Source organism: Salminus brasiliensis, chromosome 1 (genome assembly GCF_030463535.1).
Source record: "Salminus brasiliensis chromosome 1, fSalBra1.hap2, whole genome shotgun sequence".
NCBI classification, from domain to species: domain Eukaryota; kingdom Metazoa; phylum Chordata; class Actinopteri; order Characiformes; family Bryconidae; genus Salminus; species Salminus brasiliensis.
In genome coordinates, this window is record NC_132878.1 from 5,954,676 (window position 1) to 5,978,100 (window position 23,425).

At 41.8% G+C, this 23,425-nt stretch overlaps 1 protein-coding gene across 4 annotated transcripts in view; it reads right to left on the minus strand.

Annotated features, from left to right (window-relative positions):
- znf618 (zinc finger protein 618) overlaps window positions 1-23,425 on the minus strand; it is a 58,681-nt gene that overhangs the window by 14,236 nt on the left and 21,020 nt on the right. For 2 of the 4 annotated variants that reach the window (XM_072693782.1, XM_072693542.1), the window contains exons 2-8: window positions 10,517-10,793; window positions 9,501-9,578; window positions 8,228-8,275; window positions 5,176-5,265; window positions 3,188-3,262; window positions 2,500-2,589; window positions 2,239-2,307 (exon numbers count right to left, since the gene is read on the minus strand). In XM_072693782.1, coding sequence (XP_072549883.1) covers window positions 2,239-2,307; window positions 2,500-2,589; window positions 3,188-3,262; window positions 5,176-5,265; window positions 8,228-8,275; window positions 9,501-9,578; window positions 10,517-10,760 — 694 coding nt within the window. In that variant the 5' untranslated portion in view covers window positions 10,761-10,793. The remainder of the gene's footprint in view (window positions 1-2,238; window positions 2,308-2,499; window positions 2,590-3,187; window positions 3,263-5,175; window positions 5,266-8,227; window positions 8,276-9,500; window positions 9,579-10,516; window positions 10,794-23,425) is intronic. The other 2 variants (XM_072693622.1, XM_072693704.1) reach the window with 2 other exon arrangements.

The following is a 23,425-nucleotide window of genomic DNA, read 5'->3' on the forward strand; positions in this document are numbered from 1 at the left end:
GTCATGGAGCTTTGCCATCAGCAGCCAGAGTCAGATAGAGCACAACGCTTTACAGCACTGAAATAGAAATCCGCCAAGGTCAGTCTGACCGCACCCGGCTCTTAAAGGAAGCGCAGAGACACACTGATTAATTAAGAGACTCAGAGCAGGACTATTGCGCACTTCGAGTCGAGCAAGGTCAAACTTTTCCTGTTGTTACCATAGCAAAGACACACCGACATGCCCCCTAAATCAAGAGGCACGGTGCATGGTTGGCGGCTTGCCAAAAGATCGCTAAAATAGATCCCCTAGTGTCGGGAGTATTGCTAGTGCCAGGGGGAAGCTACGATCTGGTGGGATGACTGGGAGTACCAAATTGAGGGAAAATGGGAATATTCCATCAACAAAATTCTTGTTGTCACTCATTCAGCCACAGAAAAAGAACAGCTCAAATGAAACCACAGGAAGATTTCTGAATGATCTACAGTTAGAGATGGAAATTTCAGTTCCAGAAGGTAAAAATCCAGACATTTCCATCTACAGTAAATTTCAGGCTTTATAAGGGCTTCACATTTCGCTGCACAACATATTGACCGCTAGTGACCACTGTTTTTTTAAAAGCATGTTTTCAAAGCATAAAAATCCATAAAAATCTTTTTGCTCTGAGCTCTAAACCACCGACAGCCGTTACTCCACGGATCGTGCCTCGACACCAGACAAGAAAAAAAATCGTTGTGTGTCAGATTTCTGTCATTGCGTTAAATATACATCGGCTAATTCACAGCTAATCAGAATTAGAGTCCTTCAGCAACAATGCAATCTCTCTGACCCACTTCTATGGACGCGCTGTACTTTAAATAGCTCTGCATGTCAGACTCCCTGGCTAAAGTCTTCGTTAAAGGAGTAGAAGACAAATGAGGAGACCAAAAAAAAAAAAAAGGGGGGGGAGTGAATGTACAATGGGGACTGAACTCAGTGAAGCCCTGTTCTTTTTTTATTTTTATGGATTGTTTTAAACTTGTAACAAAGGGGTCGTAATATATATATATATATATATATATATAATATATATATAAAATAGTATATACTAGTTGCATGTATTGTTCATTTTCTACTACTTGGTCAAGCATCAGTCCTGTTAAGTGAGAATTGCAGTCTCAGCAGGTTCCTGTCCATTCAGATCCAGACTGAGGTCTGGCGATTTTGCTTGGACATGAAGCACATGCACTACATGTCCAAATGTTTGTGGACACCCCTTCTAATAAATGCATTCACCTGCTAGAAGTCGCACCCACTAATGAATTAGAATAACTCATGCTAATAAAGAATACTGACTGTGTGCTGTTTGCCAAACACATTTTGGCTAATGCTGCTGTTTAATTAAAGAGGCCCAACAGAAACCCATGTCCGGCAAATGGTGGGGGTGCGGGAAAACAAGCAAAAAAATAAACAAACAAAAAAAAAAAACACCTCTTTGTGATTTTTTTTGGTTAATTGTTAAAAAAATACTTCCCCCCCCCAAAATAATGGTATGATAGTGGTTGTGATATCTCAAATATTAATAACGCTAACATTTCCCCATAAACGCCTATCAATTGCTTTACTTTAATATTACTATTATTATTATTATTATTATTATTAATAATAATTTCTTTGCACTGTCAAAAATGACAAAAGTTGGATTTATGTATCATTTATGCATTTAGGTTTTATAAAGAATCATGTTGTGGGTTCAATACCCAAGCTTGGCAAGCTGCCACTGCTGGGCCCTTGAGCAAGGCCCTTAGCCCTCTCCGCTCTCTGGGCACCGCTGCAATGACTGTGCACCACTCTGGGCACATGTGCTCACTATATTACTGTGTGTCTTAGGGTGTTCACTGCACGGACGGGTGGTCTTTTCTCAGGGAGTATGAAGAACCTTCAAAAACAAACGGTTCTTCCATGGCTTTAGGGAACCAAACATGGTTCTCCTATGGTATTGCTCAAAGAACCATTTGACCCAAGAGATGGCTGTGCTGTGTTTGTCAGTAGCCGACGCGGAGCTGTTTTATGATGATCTGAAGATTATTAGATCTTAGATTATTGTTGTGTGAAGAGAAAAGAGGAGCAGACTGGAACCTGTTGATACAGAATGTGAACTGGATGCAGGTTAATAATAATTCATTGCGCAGCACCATGAGAAAGTAAACTGTAGAAATGATATGTTCAAAAAAAAAAAAAAGGACAGTAATAACTCCAGTCTTCTGAAGGTTAACTCACGTGCGTCGGGGAGGATAGTAATGGGAGAGGGTATTCCTGCCAAATGAAGCAAGTTTCCAGGTAAATTCCCTAAAATCCAGATTTAGCTCTTATGAAGGCATTACGGAGAATTTACCAGGAACATCTAAAACTTACAACACAACGTACAATAATCTCTGTATTTTTGGCAACACCAATAAGAAGTGCCACGCTTCCATCTACTGTATGCAGTTCAATACTCTTAGCAGTGAAATCTGTAAAAGAAAAAAACTTAAATCTTACTCATTGGAGTGTGCAGAGCCACATGCTCCTGATAGGGGTTGAAGTATTTGTACTGTTTTCCACAGAATTCACACGTGTAGCTCCCAGTTTCTGCAGAAAGCACAACACACACACACACACACACACACACACGTCAGGCATACCTGATATTGTCACTATCCGAATTAAAAAAACAAACAAAAACATGTATCTCCAAAATGGCAACGTTACAGGACACGAAAAAACACAAAACAACCCCCTACAAAAACTTCTAAACTTTCAATAGAAGTCAATGTAAGTAAATTCGGAGCATTTCTATTGGTCCATTCATCCAGAATTATTAACACAGGATACAGGGTGACTGCAGGGTTCAAAAGATGGAGAAAAGTAAAAACAGCCCCCCCACCCCCCAAAAAAATGGAGATGCAGGTTTTTCATTGGACAGCAGCAATACACGTTTTACTACCTAAATAACAGTAAAAGCATCACAATCCCAGCATTTCAGAAAGCTGTAATATGCAAATGAGCTTCCAACCAATTTTCCGAGAGGTTTCTGGTACTGTGTGCTGGGAGCATTCTGGCCAATCACAGCTCCAGACACGATTATTTAGACGTTTTTACACTAAATAACACCAAGGCTTCATCAGTTTAACAAATCATCCTCCTCCTCATCCTCCTCAGCAGCAGATGTTTCCAGGCTTTCACTTACTTGGTCCTATTTTCTGAAGCGGCTCGATCTCTTCCTTCACAGGTTCCTCCACAGGAATCACATGATCATAGGGATCTACAGATAAGAAACAGGTGATAAATGCAGTCGTTTCTCTCTATCAACCCCCAATTTTTTTTAAAACTCAACATATTCCTTTTAATTTCTTATTGCAAATTAAGCAGGTGGAGCCAAGTTCAGCACAGCGACAAAAAAACCCCTAAAAAACCCAAACCAAACAACTGTGCTTCTGTACATTTCATTTCACAACAGTCAGGTCTGTTCCACCTAGTGTTGAATAGCACCCTGTCTCTCCTCTGCTGCTGGGTTCTTCCTTCACTGTAGCTTCCTGTAGCTGCTGCCCAGGTCATCAGATTCACCCTGACTCTGGCCTACAAAGCCAAGACTGGACCAGCCATCCCCTCCGTACTTGATGGTAATGGTCAAAACCCTGATCTGCACCAAGAGCCCATCAAGCTTCAAGTACGGCTCGGCTCGACCCGCCATCCTTTAAGATCCATGGAAGACGAGTGTCCAGACTTTTTTCTGTCCTGCACCGAAGTGGTGGAACAAGCTTCCCCTGGGTGACCGAACAGCAGAGTCCAACGCTCGCTGTCCTCAAACCCAGACTGAAGACCCTCCTCTTCTGAGAGGACTTAGGCAGAGTGTAGTATGTAGAGCATTAGGGTCTCCAGACTGACTTCTGTATTTAGTGGAGTCTAAGATTTGAGGGGTCTTCTGGAGTCTAGCCGATACAAACTAGCTAAAGGTATTTTCTGAGTGAACAGTGAAGCTCTTTTGTAAGTCGCTCTGGGGAAGAGCTTCTGCTAAATGCTGTAAATGTAAATGTGAAGTGGAGGAGAGCCACACAGGTGCAGATATGGCTGAGCTGTTAAAGAGTGTGGCAGAGGAATGATAGATCACTAAGGAAGATGTTGTTTGTGACTGATAATGCTGAACTGGGCAAAATTCCAACATGTAAAATGCTTTATTATTATAAGATAAAGATAAAATCTGTATAAAAAAAATAAGATTGTCAGTTGTATCGTTGCATCGCAGCTCTCTGAATTGAGAGACGCCAAGAGATTCCTACCCCTAATATTTAGTTGGCGACCACCCCCTCCCTCCCTCAGGATGGGCAATCGAACCCTAGGCTTTTGCACATAGAGTGAGGGTGTTCTCCACTACAGTAGCCACCCATTCTGTTCTTAGCCTCATTATTAAACATTCAGTCATCTACCAATCACACTACTGCTGGCTTGTGCTTATGTATTAAACACAGCGTTCGTATTTACAGCCCTTTACTAGCTTATTATATGTGTCATTAACTCTCATCACCCTCTATGTCTAAGTATTAGCCTGTAGATCAGCAGCTAAGCTTGCAGCCGTACCCACAACTGCTAGGAAATAAAGCAAGACCTTGAAATTCAGACAATTTACTGCTGTGCTCACATTGATTATATATTAAATGTATAAATAAAAATAAAATACAAAAATAAAATAAATTATATATATATACATACATACATATATATTTTTATACTATTAAAACATAATAACTGTGCCTTATGTTATAAGATATGAAAAACATACATATATATAAAATAATAATAATAATATAAATATATAAAAAAAATAATATCATATATATATATATATATATATATATATATATATATATATATATATATATATATAAACAAATCCAAACCATCCTCTACATTACATTCTTTAAAAGACCCCCCCCCCCTTCACCCCACTGCACCTTGGCCATGGTGCAGCCTTACACACTCTTGCCGCCCTCTCGAGCAGCTTCACCGGGGTCTGCAGAAAGACCCACATGTGCTGGGCGTTTGCTGCCTACAGCTAAAACCACTTCTTAAGCGGAGGGGGTGGGACGGGAACTGAGGCATCTGCAGGGTTTCGCATAGCAGTCTGAGAAACCGTCTCATGTTATAGAAGAGGAGAAGACATGTGAGCACATTACTCACCGTCCACGGCATGCAGGTCCCGGTGTTCTTGGAAGCAGCTGTAGTACTTGTACTTTTTCCCACATATGTCGCACGTGTAGCGGAAAGAATCTGATTTCAAACAGAGACAACAACATCCAGAAGGTTCAGGACACGCTATGAGGGTCGAAGTAGCAAGGTCGACAAACCAAAAAAAAAACTTCACATCATGACGCTCTGATTTTCTAGGATTTGGCAAGTTGGAACAGAGGAGACAGAGGTTTAGACTAGGGATGCACCGATACCACCTTTTCCTTTCTGATACCGATACCAGATTTTCGAGTATCTGCCGATACGGAGTAACGATACCAGCTCTGGCTTAAATACTTGATACTCGGCTCTAAATCCTGATATTTATAGCTTTCCAATATGTTTTTTTTTTTTTTTTATATATCTGATCCTAAATAAGATACAACTAGCCTGAAAGAACTGTGTTTACTGGTTGAGGAACTGCACATTTGAAAGTTCCCATAAAATAATAATAATAATAAAAAAAATAATAACAGAACTATAAAATAATAAAAATGGCCACAATGCAGAAACACGTACAGGCAGGGAAGCAGAATCTTGCTAAGTTTCAGCAAACAGCTTTTAACTGGTGTTTAAATTCACATTTATTTCAGAGCCATAAAAAACCCAAAACACCAGTTTAGAAACAGAAAGTACTTCTGCAGCAAATTTCACATTCAGGTTCACGACGTGTAAAAAGCTACTAAACTTTAGTGTCTGGCCTTTAAACAAGCTGCTGAAACTCCACCTTTGGGTGTTAGAGCCACAAAAAAGTACCAAAAGTGCTAAAAGTTCATTAAAAATCAGTTTAATGGTAATAGCTATTTATGACTGGATTTGAATGGTTGTTTAAACGTTTAGTTTCAGAACAAAGACTGAAAAAAGAAAAGAAAAAAAAAAGTAGGGCATCAGTAAGATTTATGGTATCAGTGTTCTCTATTACTGATACAGTATCAGTGCAGCACTAGTTTAGACCATTTAAAAAACACTGCCTGTCTTTCCATAATGGTTTCATAATGGCGCACAGTGCTTGGACCCCTACGATTGCCACTTGCACTGCTTAGCTTTCATAGTGGTTTCATGGGTCTATTTTTAGATGGAAACAAAACGTTTGCTGATTGGATTTGGATGCTAAAAATGATCATCTGCCAAAGGTGGATCCAACTTGAGTGGAAATTTCTCAAGAGGGGTTAAAATGAGGCCGCTGCGTGCCTGGGTGACCTCCCTACAACACCTGGGCACGCTCCTGATGTTCTCCTAAGGAATCTCCACCCAGACCCGATTAATGCTTCAGTCAACTGCTGGACAGGTGACATTGGCGTTGGTGGATGGAATGAGACATGATGTCCCAGATGTGCAAGTGGTTGCTATGGTATTTTGGGTGGTTGCTTTAGTGTTGCTTGGTGGTTGGAATGGGTTTGCTAGGTGGTTCCTATAGTGTTTCTAGGTGGTTGTTGTGGTGTCCCTGGTGATTCCTATGGTATGGGTAAGTGGTTGCTATGGTATTCTGGGTGGTTGCTCTAGTATAGTCCAAATGGGGGCTAGGGGTTTCCTATAGAGCGTTGCTTGGTGGTGTCTATAATGGCGCACAGTGCTTGGACCCCTATGATTGCCACTTGCACTGCTTAGCTTTCATAGCGGTTTCATGGATCTATTTTTAGATGGAAACAAAACGTTTGCTGATTGGTTTTGGATGCTAAATATGATCATCTGCCAAAGGTTGATGAGTTTGAATGTGTTAATATACACTGCTCAAAAAAATAAATAAAGGGAACACATCCTGGATCTCAATGAATGAAATATTCCAGTAAAAAAACTTAATTCATGACATAGCGGAATGCATTGAGAACAAAATAACACAAAAATGATCAAATGTTAATAAAAATGATTATCCCATGGAGGTCTGGATTTGCCATACATTTGGAGTCATACTCCAAAATCAAATTTCAGGCTGATCCAACTTGAGTGGAAATTCCTCAAGAGAGGTTGAAATGAGGCCTCTACGTGCCTGGATGACCTCCCTATAACACCTGGGCATGCTCCTGATGTTCCCATGAGGGATTTCCTCCCAGACCCGGATTAAAGCTTCAGTCAGCTGCTGGACAGGTGACATTGGCGTTGGTGGATGGAACAAGACATGATGTCCCAGATGTGCAAGTGGTTGCTATGGTATTTTGGGTGGTTGCATTAGTGTTGCTTGGAGTCTCCTACAGTGTTGCTAGGTGGTTGGAATGGGTTTGCTAGGTGGTTCCTATAGTGTTGCTAGGTGGTTGGAATGGGTTTGCTAGGTGGTTCCTATAGTGTTTCTAGGTGGTTGCAGTGGTGTCCCTGGTGGTTCCTTTGGTGTGGCTAAGTGGTTGCTATGGTATTCTGTGTGGTTGCTTTAGTGTTGCTTGGTGTCTCCTACAGTGTTGCTAGGTGGTTGGAATAGGTTTGCTAGGTGGTTGCTGTGGTGTCCCAAGTGGTTCCTATAGTGTGGCTAAGTGGTTGCTATGGTATTCTGGGTGGTTGCTTTAGTATAGCTAAAAAGTCCAAATTGGGGCTAGGGGTTTCCTATAGAGCATTGCTTGGTGGTTTCTATAGTGTTGCTATGGGATTGTTAGGAAGCTTGCTATAGTGTTGCTAGACGGTTGCTAGGGAGTGGCTACAGTATTCCAGGTGACTCCAACAGTGTCGCTAGGCGGTTGCTATGGGTTTGGCTTATAGTATTACTTAGTGGTTCCTGTAATGTTGCTATGCAGTTGCTAGGTGGTTGCTTTAGTGTTGCTAGGGGTTTCTTGGTGGTCCAAATGCTAGGGGTTTGCTAAGGGTTTCCTATAGTGTTGCTTAATGGTTTCTTTAGTATTCTTTTAGTATTGCTAGGCAGTTGCTATGTGGTTCTTACAGTATTACCTAGTGGTTCCTATAGTGTTGCTACGCAGTTGCCAGGTGGTTCTTGCAGTGTTGCTAGGCAGCTGCTATTTTAGTCCAGGTGGTTGCTATGGTGTTGCCAAGTACAAATTAAACAAATCTGTGCAGTACTCACTGTTCAGGATGTGAGAGGCCCCCTCTCCGGACGGCGTGCCCTCCGTCTCTGTACAGGAGAACAGAAAAGGAGGAGTTCATCTTCAGTTTAAAAACAGGGACCCGTCACACACAGCGGCCTCTGTACGAGTGTAGCGAGTGCGAGGCGCTCGCGGCTTCCAGCTAAGATGGAAGGGTTTGTACAGAGGGATGTGCAGATAAAGAAATGAATGCCGTGTGTCGTTTCAGGCCAGACGCTTTGAATTAAGTGTAAAATAAAATCAGAGGATAAAAGTTAAAGGGAAGTGGTTCCAGATCCAGCTACGCATGCTTCAGTCATGACAGGACACTTTGAGGAGGGATTATCTTTGTGTAATCGGTCCATGAAACTTTACTTTCAGAACTTGTCTGGCCCATCTTAGCAATCTTCCCCACAGCCCTTATGTTTTTGGAGCGGTTTCATCCTGCAGTCTTCGGAAGTGCTGATTTCTGGGTTTTTTTTCCTGTCTGGTCATTTTTCTTTCATTACCTTCAACTCTTTTGTTGATACTGATTGATGTAAGTTTATCACAGCATCCCCCCTCCTTTTATTTCCTCCTCTGTGCTACGATTCGGACTGATCTTCTCATCTTTAGCCTGAACTGTTCAAACACACAGGAGTAACAACGGCAACACCTCTGCGGCTCCCAATGACAGCATCATCATCGTTAAATGCGAAACAGACAAAGCGAATCAAAAACAAGCCCATAACAATGTGTTGTAATGGTGTTGTTAAGGTTAGGTAGTTCCTACGGAGATGCTTGGTTGCTTGACAGTTTGCTATACTATACCTGATGGTTGCTATGGTGTTGGATAATGGTTGCCTGTCTACCCCCCTGTGTTTCTTTCCCATGTATTTCACATGAGGTGGTTTCTATGGTCTATAAGGTGGTTGCTATGGTGTTGGTTAGTGGTTGCTAAGGCTAGGTAGTTTCTACAGTGATGCTTGATTGCTAGACAGTTTGGTTTGCTGTACCTGGTGGTTGCTATGGTGTTGGTTAATCGTTGCTTTTCTCCCCCCGTGTTTCTTTCCAATGTATTTCACATTAGGTGGTTTCTATGGGCTATAAGGTGGTGGCTATGATGTTGGTTAGTGGTTGCTAGGGCTAGATAGTTCCTACAGTAATGCTTGGGTGCTAGACAGTTTGCTTTGCTATACCTGGTGGTTGCTATGGTCTATAAAGTGGTTGATATGGTGCTGGTTAGTGGTTGCTAGGGTTAGGTAGTTTCTACAGTGTTGCTGTTGCTGACTGTACCTCTGTGGGCGCGGACGTGAGTCTGAAAGCAGTTGTAGTACTTGTACTTCTTCCCACATATTCCACAGATGTAGGAGCCTGTATGAACACAAACACAATTGAGGATTTTCAGCACAGCAGCGTAATAAACTGAGGATGGCTTACTCAAGTAATCTGAACATTTAGAGTTAGAGTAATAACTGATTTTAAAGAATATCCAATTAATCAATTAAAATGCATTATTTTCTCTAGTAATACATTACTACTGTACTGCTACAGTACTTTCCTTTCTAGTAATTTTCTTCTAGTAAATTTTTGTAGTACCAGACATTACTTTTTTATTTTCTAGTCTTTCACAGGACATATATTTTTTTATTACTTTGCTCCAACTTTAACAAGTCTATTATATAAAATTTGATTATATAATTTAACAAGGCTATAATATAAAATTAGCATTGTATATTTGTAGCTGTTTTGCCCACAACATGAGTAAACACAGTATGCGATTTCAATTCAATGCCAGCTGTCCGGTTTGTTTGCGGGCTGGAAAACAGTCCAGAGGAAGCGAAGGGGCAGGGTCGAAAACGCATGTAAACAATGGTGAATGCGTTTGGATGGTGGGAAGGTCTACAAATGTTGAAAGCTTTGCTATTTCAATCGGTGGTTAGATAACAAATGTACACAATTGACAGCAATAAAGATAATTCGCACGTAATTAGCAGACAATGTTCTTTTTGTACACTTTAATGCCACTTGGAAAGATAACATTAATAAAGGCACTCTGTAACTGAATATAGATTAAGCTGGATGGTTTAATACATTCACAGCTGATTTCAGTTCATTTGCGCCATCACCTGTACACACCATCAGTGCCTTTCTGCCACCTACTGAATATACACTACATATGTCCAAGCGTTTGTGGACACTCGTACTGATTAATGCAATTGCTGCACAGCTAGTCCCTGTGGAACTACTGAAGGAAGTAATACAAATAAAACTAGCCATACGTCCACCGTAGCTGTTCAGCAGGGAGTCACCTTGCGCCTGTGAGTTGCGAGAGCCACCGATGACCACACAGATCTCGGCCGGCAGGTTGGCCTCGCTGGCTTTGCCGTTGCTGGGTGGGCTGCTGGCTGCGGGCCGAGGCTCGGCCTTCACCGAGGCAGCCGTAGCTGTGGGAGAGGTGGTGGGGGCCGTCTGGGTGGGGTTCGTCTCTGTGGGGGGAGCGGCCCCGTCCCCCTTTTCCCGGCTGTGGTTCGGGACCTCCTGAGTGCTGCTCATCGCTCCACTTCAGTTCAGCCACGACTAGACGGGCTGTGGACAGACGGAAATAAGAGTGGTGATTAGAGGCTCGACACATCTGAAGATAGGTCTTAACACCTGAAAATAAATCCAGATGTGCGTGTGGACCGGGAATTGCGGGCTGACCTGCTTTTTTTTTTTTTTTACCGTAAAGGAGTATTTGACCCCTTTCCAAACTTTTGAAAGTTTCTGATGATCCTGGTAATTTAAGCACGAGCTACAGACAACATGAGTAGACACATAATGCAGCTTTTAAAGGCACGGTATGCGATTTCAATTCAATGCAATGCAATGCAATGCAATTTTTGTTCCTCATGGTTCACTAGCTCGCTGGCCTGTTTTCACTTTGCTCCAGTGTTGGAGCATAGTGGCTCGGGCCAAGAAACACGACACCTTTCCAGCCAATCAGCAGCAGGGAGCGTTCATGCTTGTGTACAAGACAGAATAAGCAAAGGGGCAGGGTCGAAAACACATGTAAACACTGGTAAGGCGTTTGGATGGTGGAAAGGCCTACAAATGCTGACAGTAGGGATACACCGATCCGATACTAGGATCAGATATCGGTCAAGATGCTAACAAAATTAGCTGGATCGGGTATCGGATAATTAGTCTGATTGGGACCGATCCATTCATAGAACCTGACGGTATTCTAGGCTTCATAAATCTGAGTAACCTACAGACCCAGTAATCATACACCCTGCTCCCTGCTGCTGATTGGCTGGAAAGGTGTCGTGTTTCTTGGCCCGAGCCACTTTGCTCCAACACTGTTCAAACCATGAGGAACACAAATTGCATTGCATTGAATTGAAATCGCACACCGTGCCTTTAAAGGCTACATTATGTGTTTACTCATGTTGTCTGTAGCTTGTGCTTAAATTACCTGGATTATCTGAAACTTGAAAAATGTTTCAAATGTTGAATGTAGAGACACACCGATCCGATACTAGAATTAGATATCGGTCCAGATACTAACAAAATTAGCTGGATCGTGTATTGGATAATTAGTCTGATAAGGACTGATCCATTCACAGAACCTGATCCAGGCTTCATAACTCAGGATCAGAGTAACCTACAGACATCATACACATATCATAGCAAACCCTATCTAACCAGCACCTGCCCTCCACCTGTCATTAATTATCAGCGAGTTATTAAGCTTCTCATATAAGAAGCGAGAAGAGAGGAGCTGCTAGCCCCTCTTTAGTCTCCCAGACTTCGAATTTCAAAATAAAGAGCCCAGCACAGTTATTGTGTTTATATTTTAGTGACAAATAAATAGAAATTGGGTTCATTTATACACTGTGTGCAGAATTATTAGGCAAATGAGTATTTTGATCACATCATCCTTTTTATACATGTCGTCCTACTCAAAGCTCTATAGGCTTGAAAGCCAACTACCAATCAAGTAAATCAGTTGATGTGCATCTCTGTAATGAGAAGGGGTGTGGTCTAATGACATCAACACCCTATATAAGGTGTGCTTAATTATTAGGCAACTTCCTTTCCTTTGGCAAAATGGGTCCGAAGAGAGATTTGACGGACTCTGAAAAGTCAGAAATTGTGAGATGTCTTGCAGAGGGATGCAGCAGCCAAACTTTTGAAGCGTGATCACCGAACAATCAAGCGTTTCATGTCAAATAGCCAACGGGGTCGCAAGAAACGTGTTTACAAATAAAAGGCGCAAAGTAACTGCCCATGAATTGAGGAAAATCAAGCGTGAAGCTGCCAAGATGCCATTTGCCACCAGTTTTGCCATATTTTAGAGCTTCAACGTTACTGGAGCATCAAAAAGCACAAGGTGTGCGATACTCAGGGACATGGCCAAAGTAAGGAAGGCTGAAAAACGACCAGCTTTGAACAAGAAATATCAGATAAAACGTCAAGACTGGGCCAAGAAATATCTTAAGACTGATTTTTCTAAGGTTTTATGGACTGATGAAATGCGAGTGACTCTTGATGGGCCAGATGGATGGGCCCGAGGCTGGATCAGTAAAGGGCAGAGAGCTCCACTCCGACTCAGACGCCAGCAAGGTGGAGGTGGGGTACTGGTATGGGCTGGTATCATCAAAGATGAACTTGTGGGACCTTTTCGGGTTGAGGATGGAGTGAAGCTCAACTCCCAGACCTACTGCCAGTTTCTGGAAGACCCCTTCTTCAAGCAGTGGTACAGAAAGAAGTCGGCATCGTTCAAGAAAAACATGATTTTCGTGCAGGACAATGCTCCATCACATGCATCCAAATACTCCACAGCGGGGCTGGCCAGTAAGGGTGATGACATGACCCCCTTGTTCCCCTGATCTGAACCCCATAGAGAACCTGTGGTCCCTCATAAAATGTGAGATCTATAGGGAGGGAAAACAGTACACCTCTCTGAACAGTGTCTGGGAGGCTGTGGTGTCTACTGCACGCAATGCTGATCGTAAACAGATCAAGCAACTGACAGAATCTATGGATGGAAGGCTTTTGAGTGTCATGGTAAAGAAAGGTGGCTGTATTGGTCACTGATTTGTTTTTGTTTTTGTTTTTGAATGTCAGAAATATTGTGTTATATTGGTTTACCTGGTGAAAATAAACAGGTGAGATATGTGAGGTATATATTTGTTTTTTATTAAGTTGCCTAATAATTCTGCACAGTAATAGTTACCTGCACAGACAGATATCCTCCAAATCTAAAAAAAACCCACTCCAACTTCCAAAAATATTAAGCTTTGATATTTATGAGTCTTTTGGGTTGATTGAGAACATAGTTGTTGTCCAATAATGAAAAGAATCCTCTCAAATACAACTTGCCTAATAATTCTGCACACACTGTATCTGTGTTCATTTGTTATAGCTTGTTTTACATAGTTAGTATAGAAATGTCCTCGTAAAGTCAGAATATACTGTGTATACTATTGTTCTCTGTATACTGTATATTATATATTGTCTGTAAACTATATGTAGAGTAGCTGTATATTGCTGTAACACTAGAGAGTCACTAACAGCCGGAACAAATTCCTTTTGTGTGTAAACATACTTGGCCAATAAATCTGATTCGGAAAGTAATGGTTACATCAATCCTGATGCCTTAAGTCTCTCCCAGATGGTCACGTATATGGTTTATTAATTCAACTATGGTATTGGATCGGTATCGGGTATCGACCGATACGCAAAGTTCTTGTATCGGTATCTGTATCGGAACAGAAAAAGATGGATCGGTGCATCCCTAGTTGAAAGGCATGAAATGGGATGAGGATGTTGCTCTATTCCTGCTAAACTGGTGGGTGACATTGACTTATTGACTTATTATTCAGTACTGTTTGTTAAGGCCCGTTTGTGAATGTCCATGATGGATAATTGTGACTGTTTAGCTTAGCAGCAGCAATCGTAGCAGTTTGTCAACAGTTTGTCAACCCACTATGTGCATGAATACCAGGGGACGGAGCTTGGTAACCAGTTGCTGTTGAGTTCAAATATCAACAGTCATTCTCCAGATTCGTATAAAGCTCCTTTAATTGATCGTTTCATTCATTCATTTAAGACAAAGACAAACAACTGAAATTAAACGGGCAGAATAACTTGGGACGAGACTTTAAGATCGCTGTGGAGGAATTTTGGCCCACTCTCCTTTGCAGATATTGGAGGATTTTCCAGCATAAACTGCTTGATTAAGGTTTTGCCACAGCATCTCAATGGAATTCAAGTCAGGACTTTGCCTTGGCCGCTCCAGAACCTGATAAAAATACAGAAGCACTTTGCTTCTGAACTGTGGATTTCCTTCCCCACTTTTCTTTCCTTTATCCCCAATTTAGCTCAGCCAAATACACCACCCACCCCCACACTCAGAGTCCTCCCCTCTCCAACTTCACTGGCAGGTGGAGATATGTTGGGGGGGGGGGGGGGGGGGGGGCAATGTAGCTTGGTAGCCAGTGAGCTACTACCCCAGTGTCCCACATGGTGTAGAAGCTAACTGGCAGGTGGAGAGAAGTTAGAGAGGGGGAGAATGTAGCTTGGTACCCAGTGTCCCACATGGTGTAGCAGCTCACTGGAAGGTGGAGAGAAGTTGGAGGGGGAGGGGCAATGTAGCTTGGTAGCCAGTGAGCTACTTCCCCTCCCCAGTGTCCCACATGGTGTAGTAGCTCACTGGCAGGTGGAGAGAAGTTAGAGAGGGGGAGAATGTAGCTTGGTACCCAGTGTCCCACATGGTGTAGTAGCTCACTGGCAGGTGGAGAGAAGTTAGAGAGGGGGAGAATGTAGCTTGGTACCCAGTGTCCCACATGGTGTAGCAGCTCACTGGCAGGTGGAGAGAAGTTAGAGAGGGGGAGAATGTAGCTTGGTACCCAGCGTCCCACATGGTGTAGCAGCTCACTGGCAGGTGGAGAGAAGTTGGAGGGGGAGGGGCAATGTAGCTTGGTAGCCAGTGAGCTACTTCCCAAGTGTCCCACATGGTGTAGTAGCTCACTGGCTACCAAGCTACACTGCCGCCCCCCAACTTTACTGGCAGGTAGAGAGGTGGAGAGACGTCTGAGGGGGGCAATGTAGCTTGGTAGCCAGTGAGCTACTACCCCAGTGTCCCACATGGTGTAGCAGCTCACTGGCAGGTGGAGAGAAGTTAGAGAGGGGGAGAATGTAGCTTGGTACCCAGTGTCCCACATGGTGTAGCAGCTCACTGGAAGGTGGAGAGAAGTTGGAGGGGGAGGGGCAATGTAGCTTGGTGGCCAGTCTCCCACATGGTATAGCAACTCACTGGCAGGTGGAGAGAAGTTGGAGGGGGGGGCAATGTAGCTTGGTAGCCAGTGAGCTACTTCCCCAGTGTCCCACATGGTGTAGTAGCTCACTGGCTACCAAGCTACACTGCCGCCCTCCAACTTTACTGGCAGGTAGAGAGGTGGAGAGACGTCTGAGGAGGGCAATGTAGCTTGGTAGCCAGTGAGCTACTACCCAAGTAGCTCCAACCAAATAGGAGACTGGGGGTTCGATTCCTAGTCTGGGTGACCAATATAAGTCCTTGGGGGAGACTCTTTACACCACATCAGCCCACCTCTGTAATACGATTCACCGAACATCCACTAAATGTCATATATGTAAATGGTCCTATCTCCTAATCCAGTCAGATGTGCTGTCTCGAACCCGCCCGTACAGAACGTGAACACTGCGATTACACTGAAATACACACAGCAAAATAATTCAGTTCAGCCACGGCTACACAGGCTGCAGGCCGCAGGAAGCAGCAAGTCAATTACTTGCTAACACGAGAGTCTCCGTCGGCCCATTGGTCATCAGACCCAGAGACCTGAATATAAATAAATAACACGTTTAATACAGTGGAAAAAAAAAATAGATGAAGACAAGCTCTCCGAGCTCCAGGCTCATAAAGAGCAAGGCAGCAGTGCCAAGAGCAAATGACAACAATCAGCAAGAACATTGTACCTTCAGTAGGCCTGCAGTCGAACATGCATTTATACCCAGGGCTCCAGCGCTGGCACGATCACACATTAACCAAACGCAAGGCGTGCCACATTTACATTTACAGCCTTCGCATGCGCCCGTACACACACACACACACACACTACAGAAAGAGCTTTGTTTTTTTCACTAGGAAAACGTATCCTCATTGCCGCGGTCATATCAAACCCTTGCTAGCTTTATTTTTTTTACTGTATCTAAAAACACCACACACACACAGAGTGGACAGCGAGCATAAATGCCCGGAGTGGTGGGCAGCTATTGCCGCAGTGCCCAGGGAGCAGAGAGGGTGCTCGAAGGCCCAACAGCGGCAGCTTGCTGAGCCCGGGTATCGAACCCACAACAGCCCACAGCTGTAACCACTAAGCCACCCCTGCCCTGAGGCTAAACTAAGGCCCCAGCCCTGAGATGATGTCCTAACTGCAAAAAATGTTAAAAAGCTAGCCCTGGGAAACTAGCCACTGTTGGCAAGCTGCCACTGTTGGGCCCTTTAGCAAAGTCACAAGCTAACATGCTAGACTTCCAGAAATCAGCGATGCAGCTCCAGAATTATCCTTAAGATCATCAATATCGACAGATTCTTAATTCTAACGGAGAAAAATAAATACATAAATAAATAATCATAATAATTATTATAACGCTAGCCCTGGGAAACTGTACTCTAATGAGCTAACCAACCTCTAAAGACTGCTGGGAGCTAATATGCTAACCAGGAGTTAACTCGTCACCTCACCATCACTGACTAACGTCTAACTGTAATTCTTTGAACATCACATAAACTAACGAGCTAATGAGAGCTAATATGCTAACCAGGAGTTAGCGTGCTACCTATAAACCTATAAAGGCCTCTGCCCCGAGCTAACGCGCTAAATGCAAGCTAACACGATGCAGTTAACAGTAGGGCTGGGCGATATGGTAAAAATCTTAGATCACGATATTTAAAGACTTTTTTTGTGCTTAACGATATTGATGGCGATACATGTGTGTGATCACAGACTGAAAACATCAGTAGCGACAGATTCTTATAAACTACTGATCAGATCCTCTCCTGCACTGAAAACAGTGATTTATACTCAACATCTGCTGAAATTCATCTAATCACACTGTTAGTAATGAAACCTGCAGCTGATCAGTGTTTATTAACACTAACAGTCTCTTCGATTCGCTTAAGAAGGTGTATTGTTATCACGATACGATAAAATATCGTCATATTGTCCAGCTCTCAATCACAATCACACACTTCCTAGAACACAAATAAATGATGATGATAATGATGATGATGATGATGATGATTTATAAAGCGCTCCATTCCAGCGTTACTAAAGATGTTCCAGTTCAGGAAGGTTCGATCTACAGCCATGAAAAGGTTCAGACTAAGCACGACTCGCCCTCTCCGGCCAGGGATGGCCAAGACGTCCTATTTTTTGCTCACTTAAAATTCTAAAAATGATCTATGTGGAAGAACTGGCGTGAGCGGACATGCGTCCCCACGCAAAAAAATAATAACTAAATAAATAAATTAAATTAAAATTTAAAAAAGAGTTTAAAAATAAATAAAATGTAATAATCATAATAATAATCATTAGAATAATAACGCTAGTAACGCGCTAAATGCAAGCTAACACGATGCAGTTAACAGTAGGGCTGGGCGATATGGTCAAAATCTTAGATCACGATATTTAAAGACTTTTTTTGTGCTTAACGATATTGATGGCGATACATGTGTGTGATCACAGACTGAAAACATCAGTAGCGACAGATTCTTATAAACTACTGATCAGATCCTCTCCTGCACTGAAAACAGTGATTTATACTCAACATCTGCTGAAATTCATCTAATCACACTGTTAGTAATGAAACCTGCAGCTGATCAGTGTTTATTAACACTAACAGTCTCTTCGATTCGCTTAAGAAGGTGTATTGTTATCACGATACGATAAAATATCGTCATATTGCCCAGCTCTCAATCACCATCACACACTTCCTAGAACACAAATAAATGATGATGATAATGATGATGATGATGATGATGATGATTTATAAACCGCTCCATTCCAGCGTTACTAAAGATGTTCCAGTTCAGGAAGGTTCGATCTACAGCCATGAAAAGGTTCAGACTAAGCACGACTCGCCCTCTCCGGCCAGGGACGGCCAAGACGTCCTATTTTTAGCTCACTTAAAATTCTAAAAATGATCTATGTGGAAGAACTGGCGTGAGCGGACATGCGTCCCCGAGCAAAAAAATAAATTAATTAAATTACGTTACATTGTAAAAAAGCAGGACGGGGGGGGGGGGGGGGGGGGGCAAGGACGGGTCATCCTTGTAGTGCACGAAGGGAAACAGAAAGGACTTTCCGCTGTGTTTCAACTGTGCTGTTTTCTAAACACTTCTGCTCACCTGGCTGTCGTCCAACCAGCAAACCGGCCAAAATCTTATGTGGGTGTTTTATTTTATTTTTGGCCTCATCTGAAACCTAAAGTGTTGAGAGAAGAAGAACCTGGGGCTCAGTTTATAATGCTGGGACACAGCTATTAAAATTAGAACGTCTTAAAATGATAATAAAAAAGGACAAAAATATGTGGACGGCACTGTTTATAGAAGGAAAAACACATGGAAATCTAGATTAGTCAGGCTTGAGTAATATGTACACACACACTAGTCTGAAGAACAGAGCTCGGTTCCTCCAGGTTTCTCCTGGACGCCCCCCCCCCCCCCCCCCCAGTACAGCCAGCACGGCGTGGAGGATGTGTTCAACTCCATCATCATCATCATCATCAGCAGCAGCAGCAGCAGCTCACCTGATTTACCATCATTAAGCCCTGATTTACCACCAAACCAGGTGTTGATCTGAGGAGAACTCTAAATAATACTAGACTCCATGAGAGAGGAGAACTTTGGAGATGTTCTAATGAAGAACACAGTGATGGAGAACCTCCACCGCCACTTCTGCACTGCACTGCTCTACTCTTAGCGGGGAGAAAATGGCTACACCTCACGCCACCAAAATGAGCAGTCAGCCTAAATTTCACAGGGAGGATGTATTTCAGTGATCTGACCCACTTCCTAAATAATGGGACCACATTTGCAGTGTGTGAGCAGGGCTAGGCAGCATCTAAAGGGGAATTCCACCCAAAATGAGGGTGTGAAATTCACAGTGGGGCAGTGGTGGGTCAGTGGTTAGAGCACTGGGATATTGATGACAGGGTTGTGGGTTCGATACCCAGGTCTGGGAAGCTGCCACCGTTGGGCCCTCTCTGCACCCTGGTGACCGCAGCAATGGATGCCCACCGCTCCGGGCATGTGTGCTCATAGTCATCGTCAGTGTGCGTCGCCATGACAACACAAGTACAGTCATATCATATCTCAACACGTGGTCTTCTGCGTTTTAAGTGTAAGATCTTAACATATGCTAACATCAGCTATCCAAGCTCTGGCCCCAATAGCATCAGAAGGTCACTGGGTCGATCCCTGGTGATGCCACAGCCATGCCAACCGGTCACACCCTTTCTGGGTGGGTAGGATGGCCTTTCCTCTCCGCCCTTACTCTAAGCAAGTTCAGGGGCTGGACTTACAAAAGTGTCTTAGGTTGACGATAAGAAATCTCTGCATAAATGACTGACGTGGGGTCACAGCATCATGTGACCACTGTATTACGTGATGACCAGTCTTATAACCCACTGATAGCAGCTATTACAGGCTACGCCCAGCAATGACGGCTAAACCTGCGAGAAGCTTTGAGCCTCTGAGGAGATCTTGGCTTGTCTTCTGGATTTGAGCAGATCTGAGCTTTGCTACAGACAGAACGACCCAAGGTATCTGTGCCAAAGCCTCCCAGAGAAACTCCGAACATCATACACGATAAAGAGCTGCGGAAAACTCTCCTTCTCCACAGGATTTCTCAGAATATTTACCCACATGCACAGGATTACTATAACCTGAGGTTAGTTCTACAGCTCGTTTTATAGAATGAAGAATCTACAGAATCTAAAGACCTGATGCAGTTTTTTCGTGGTCCATTAAATAAATAAATAAATAAATAAATAAATAGAAGACTGACATGGCACATTTGGACGGGCCTAAAACCCATATAAAAAATATATGGTAATAATTACATTGGCTCACCTCCCCCATGTAACGCTAATTCTGTCCGAACAGTGCTTTAAAAAAAAAAAAAAATTAAAAGGATGTGATTTTTTCCCCTTAATTTTTTTACATAAAATGTAAAGCGAAATAGTTTCTAAAAACAAATTATATCTAATATATATATATAATAAAATAATATAAAATACATAAATATAAAATATAAATATTTTGGCAACCCTACGATTTCCTCATCCATCATAAGAGCTTGGAAGATAAGGCACTAAAATTCAGTTTAAAAAGCACATAATTAGCATATACTATATAGTCTAAAGGAAAATTCTACCATTTTTCCCATTTTTTTCAAGTTTCAGTAAAAATTAATCGTTGGTGAAAAAAAAATAATAGACTGAATAATTACGAATCTAGTTTTCTCTTATATGAAAAGTTCACATTGCATAATAATTCAAATTAAAATTGTTAAAAGTGAAATTTTCAGGACATTATTGAGTTGTAAAAAGACAAAGTTCTGCTGTACCTTCGAACTATATTACATACTGAACTCTGATTATTATAATTACATAATATAAACTGAATGTAGAGCAAATGTCTAATAATTAAATCCCTCATTTCATCTCAATAATTCCTGAAACAATATTTCTACATTCCAATAATTTCAATAAGTATGTAAACTTAATCCATGACAAAACACAGCCCAAGATTCACAGCCCATGTTGTGCTGGTGTCCCAGCTGCTGGCCGGGTGAACAGAAGCCCAGGCCGGGCGTGTGTAATGCATTGTGTAAGCTACTTTAAGGAAGCAGCGCTGCACCCAGTTGGCACGGAAAGTCGTTGCTAACTGCAACACGAGCAGGAATGGCGAACTGCAACAGTCACAGCAAAAAGATTCATCACTCCAATTTCTGTGCTGTTTTTTTTTCTTTCAGCAGGGGGCTGGGAATGATAAGTTGAGCTGCTCCAGTTTTCCTGCACCAGAAATACTTTGCTGGCCTGCATTCAATTACTGCAACCGACAATTTGAAAAAGCAATAACGTGAAAAACATATTGGAGGGGGGAGGGGGGAATTTTTTTTTCTCCCCCCCCCCACCTTCCATTTTTTCCATTAACGGAGACGGCTGGAAAAACAGAAATGTCAGGCCTTAAAATTCCATCCAAATGAGTGGGCAACGCAATAAAGCCTTTTCAATTTATATGCTAATGCTGCCTGAATTAAAATTTAATAACTGGGAGCTATTGAAAAGCAGACTTGAATTATATGAAAATAAATCCTGAAAGAGTGCTCTAAAATTAGAAATTCAGGGCAGCGTCCCTGGCTGCTGCTAAGCCCTGGTATGCGCAAGATTAAATTTTTTTCCCTTTTTTTTATGATACAAATCAAAATTGCAAAGCAAGCCTGAGATAGAGAGAGCAAATCTGTTCCATTGTCGTTTATGGAATCATTAAACCGAAAGGTCTGTCTGTGCGCACATAAAAACACCACGTGACGTCTAGATTTAGTAGACCGGCGTCTCTGAAACGCTGTTTTTCTCCACGTACCTCCCTTTTGCTTTATACACAATGCAAATCAGCAACGTGCTCGGGCATATTCAGTGCACTGGAGGCAAGCAGGAGGATTTAGGCAGCTCTTAGCCCTTATTTTATACAAGACCACTTACAAATACAGTGCTGTGCAAAAGCACTGGCCATAAGCAGCTGAGAAGGTCCTATAGAAAACACTATGTATGTCTGAACATTGAGATTTTATTAGGTTAGAAAAGCATAGTAGAGATTAGAATATAGAATAAATATTAGCATAAATATAGATCGTATTAATGCAAACACGTGGCTGTGTGTGTCTCAACGTGTTTGTTCAATAATTTAGCTTAATATTTTATATATATATATATATATATATATATATATATATATATATATATATATTTAAATATATATGATGCAGTTATAGAGAATGGGCGGGGTTGACCAGCCCCCCTCATTCTATCCGAGAGCAGTTGGGTGGTAGCAGGACGGGGCTTTGTTACATTACTTGTTGTTAAGAGACTCTGCTAAAATATTTGGAACAACATGTAAATTGGGCTTAATTAAGAAATTTATTGGCAGAAATGGCAATAAACTGCATCTCTGTACTGAACACGTAGCAGAAAACACAAGATTATGGATTCATATAATAGCTTTGAGTGTTTGTGGTTTAATTTTAAGATCTAAAGCAATAGATTTCATAAGAAATTGACAATTACTGTTGATTAAGTTTTAGGTGTTCTTCTTTTAAGGTGTGACTAAAAAATAGATCATTTTCAGGGTAATTGAATTATTGAGATGTATAATGAGCTTGAATTCCTTGGAAATTTGCTCTACATTCAATTTAATCAGCATAATAATAATAATAATACATTTTAAGTATGTGATATAAATTGAATGTAGGGCAAATTTCTAAGGATTAAATCAATCTCTTTTTTTTTTACATCTCAATAGTTCAATTATCCTCAAAAAACAAACAAACAAACAAACAAACAAAAACTCTACATTTTTAACAATGCAATCCAACTCTTTTTGCATCTCAACAAGTCAATCATTCTAATATTCCCCCTAAAAATTATGAAGTTACCTGTTAAGGTAGCCCAAGAACAAAGACCATGAAATTCATTACCAGGCAATAAACTACATCTCAGTACTGAGAATGTAGCAGAAAACACAAGGTTACGGATTCAGATAATAGCTTTGTGTCTTTGTGGTTTAATTTTAAGATATAAACCATTAGATTGCATGAGAATATGAAATTTATATTTATATGTTGATTTAGTTTTAGGTATAAACTGTTGGAGGGTCTGAACAGCTAGTGTTATTATATGAGTCTTACTGTTGTATTCATTTACATTTTACATTTACATTTACGACATTTAGCAGACGCTCTTATCCAGAGCGACTTACAAAGTGCTTTGCTATTCACTGCTGTTTCACTGTATTGCAGTTTTGATGGATCTGAATAACTAGGGGCATAGTGGAGAAACCTAAAACCCAACCTGTTAAACATTCAGTTTATTGACTGAATCCTTAGAAATCTAAAGTTCTGTTCAGTTTACAGAATTATTCACATTAA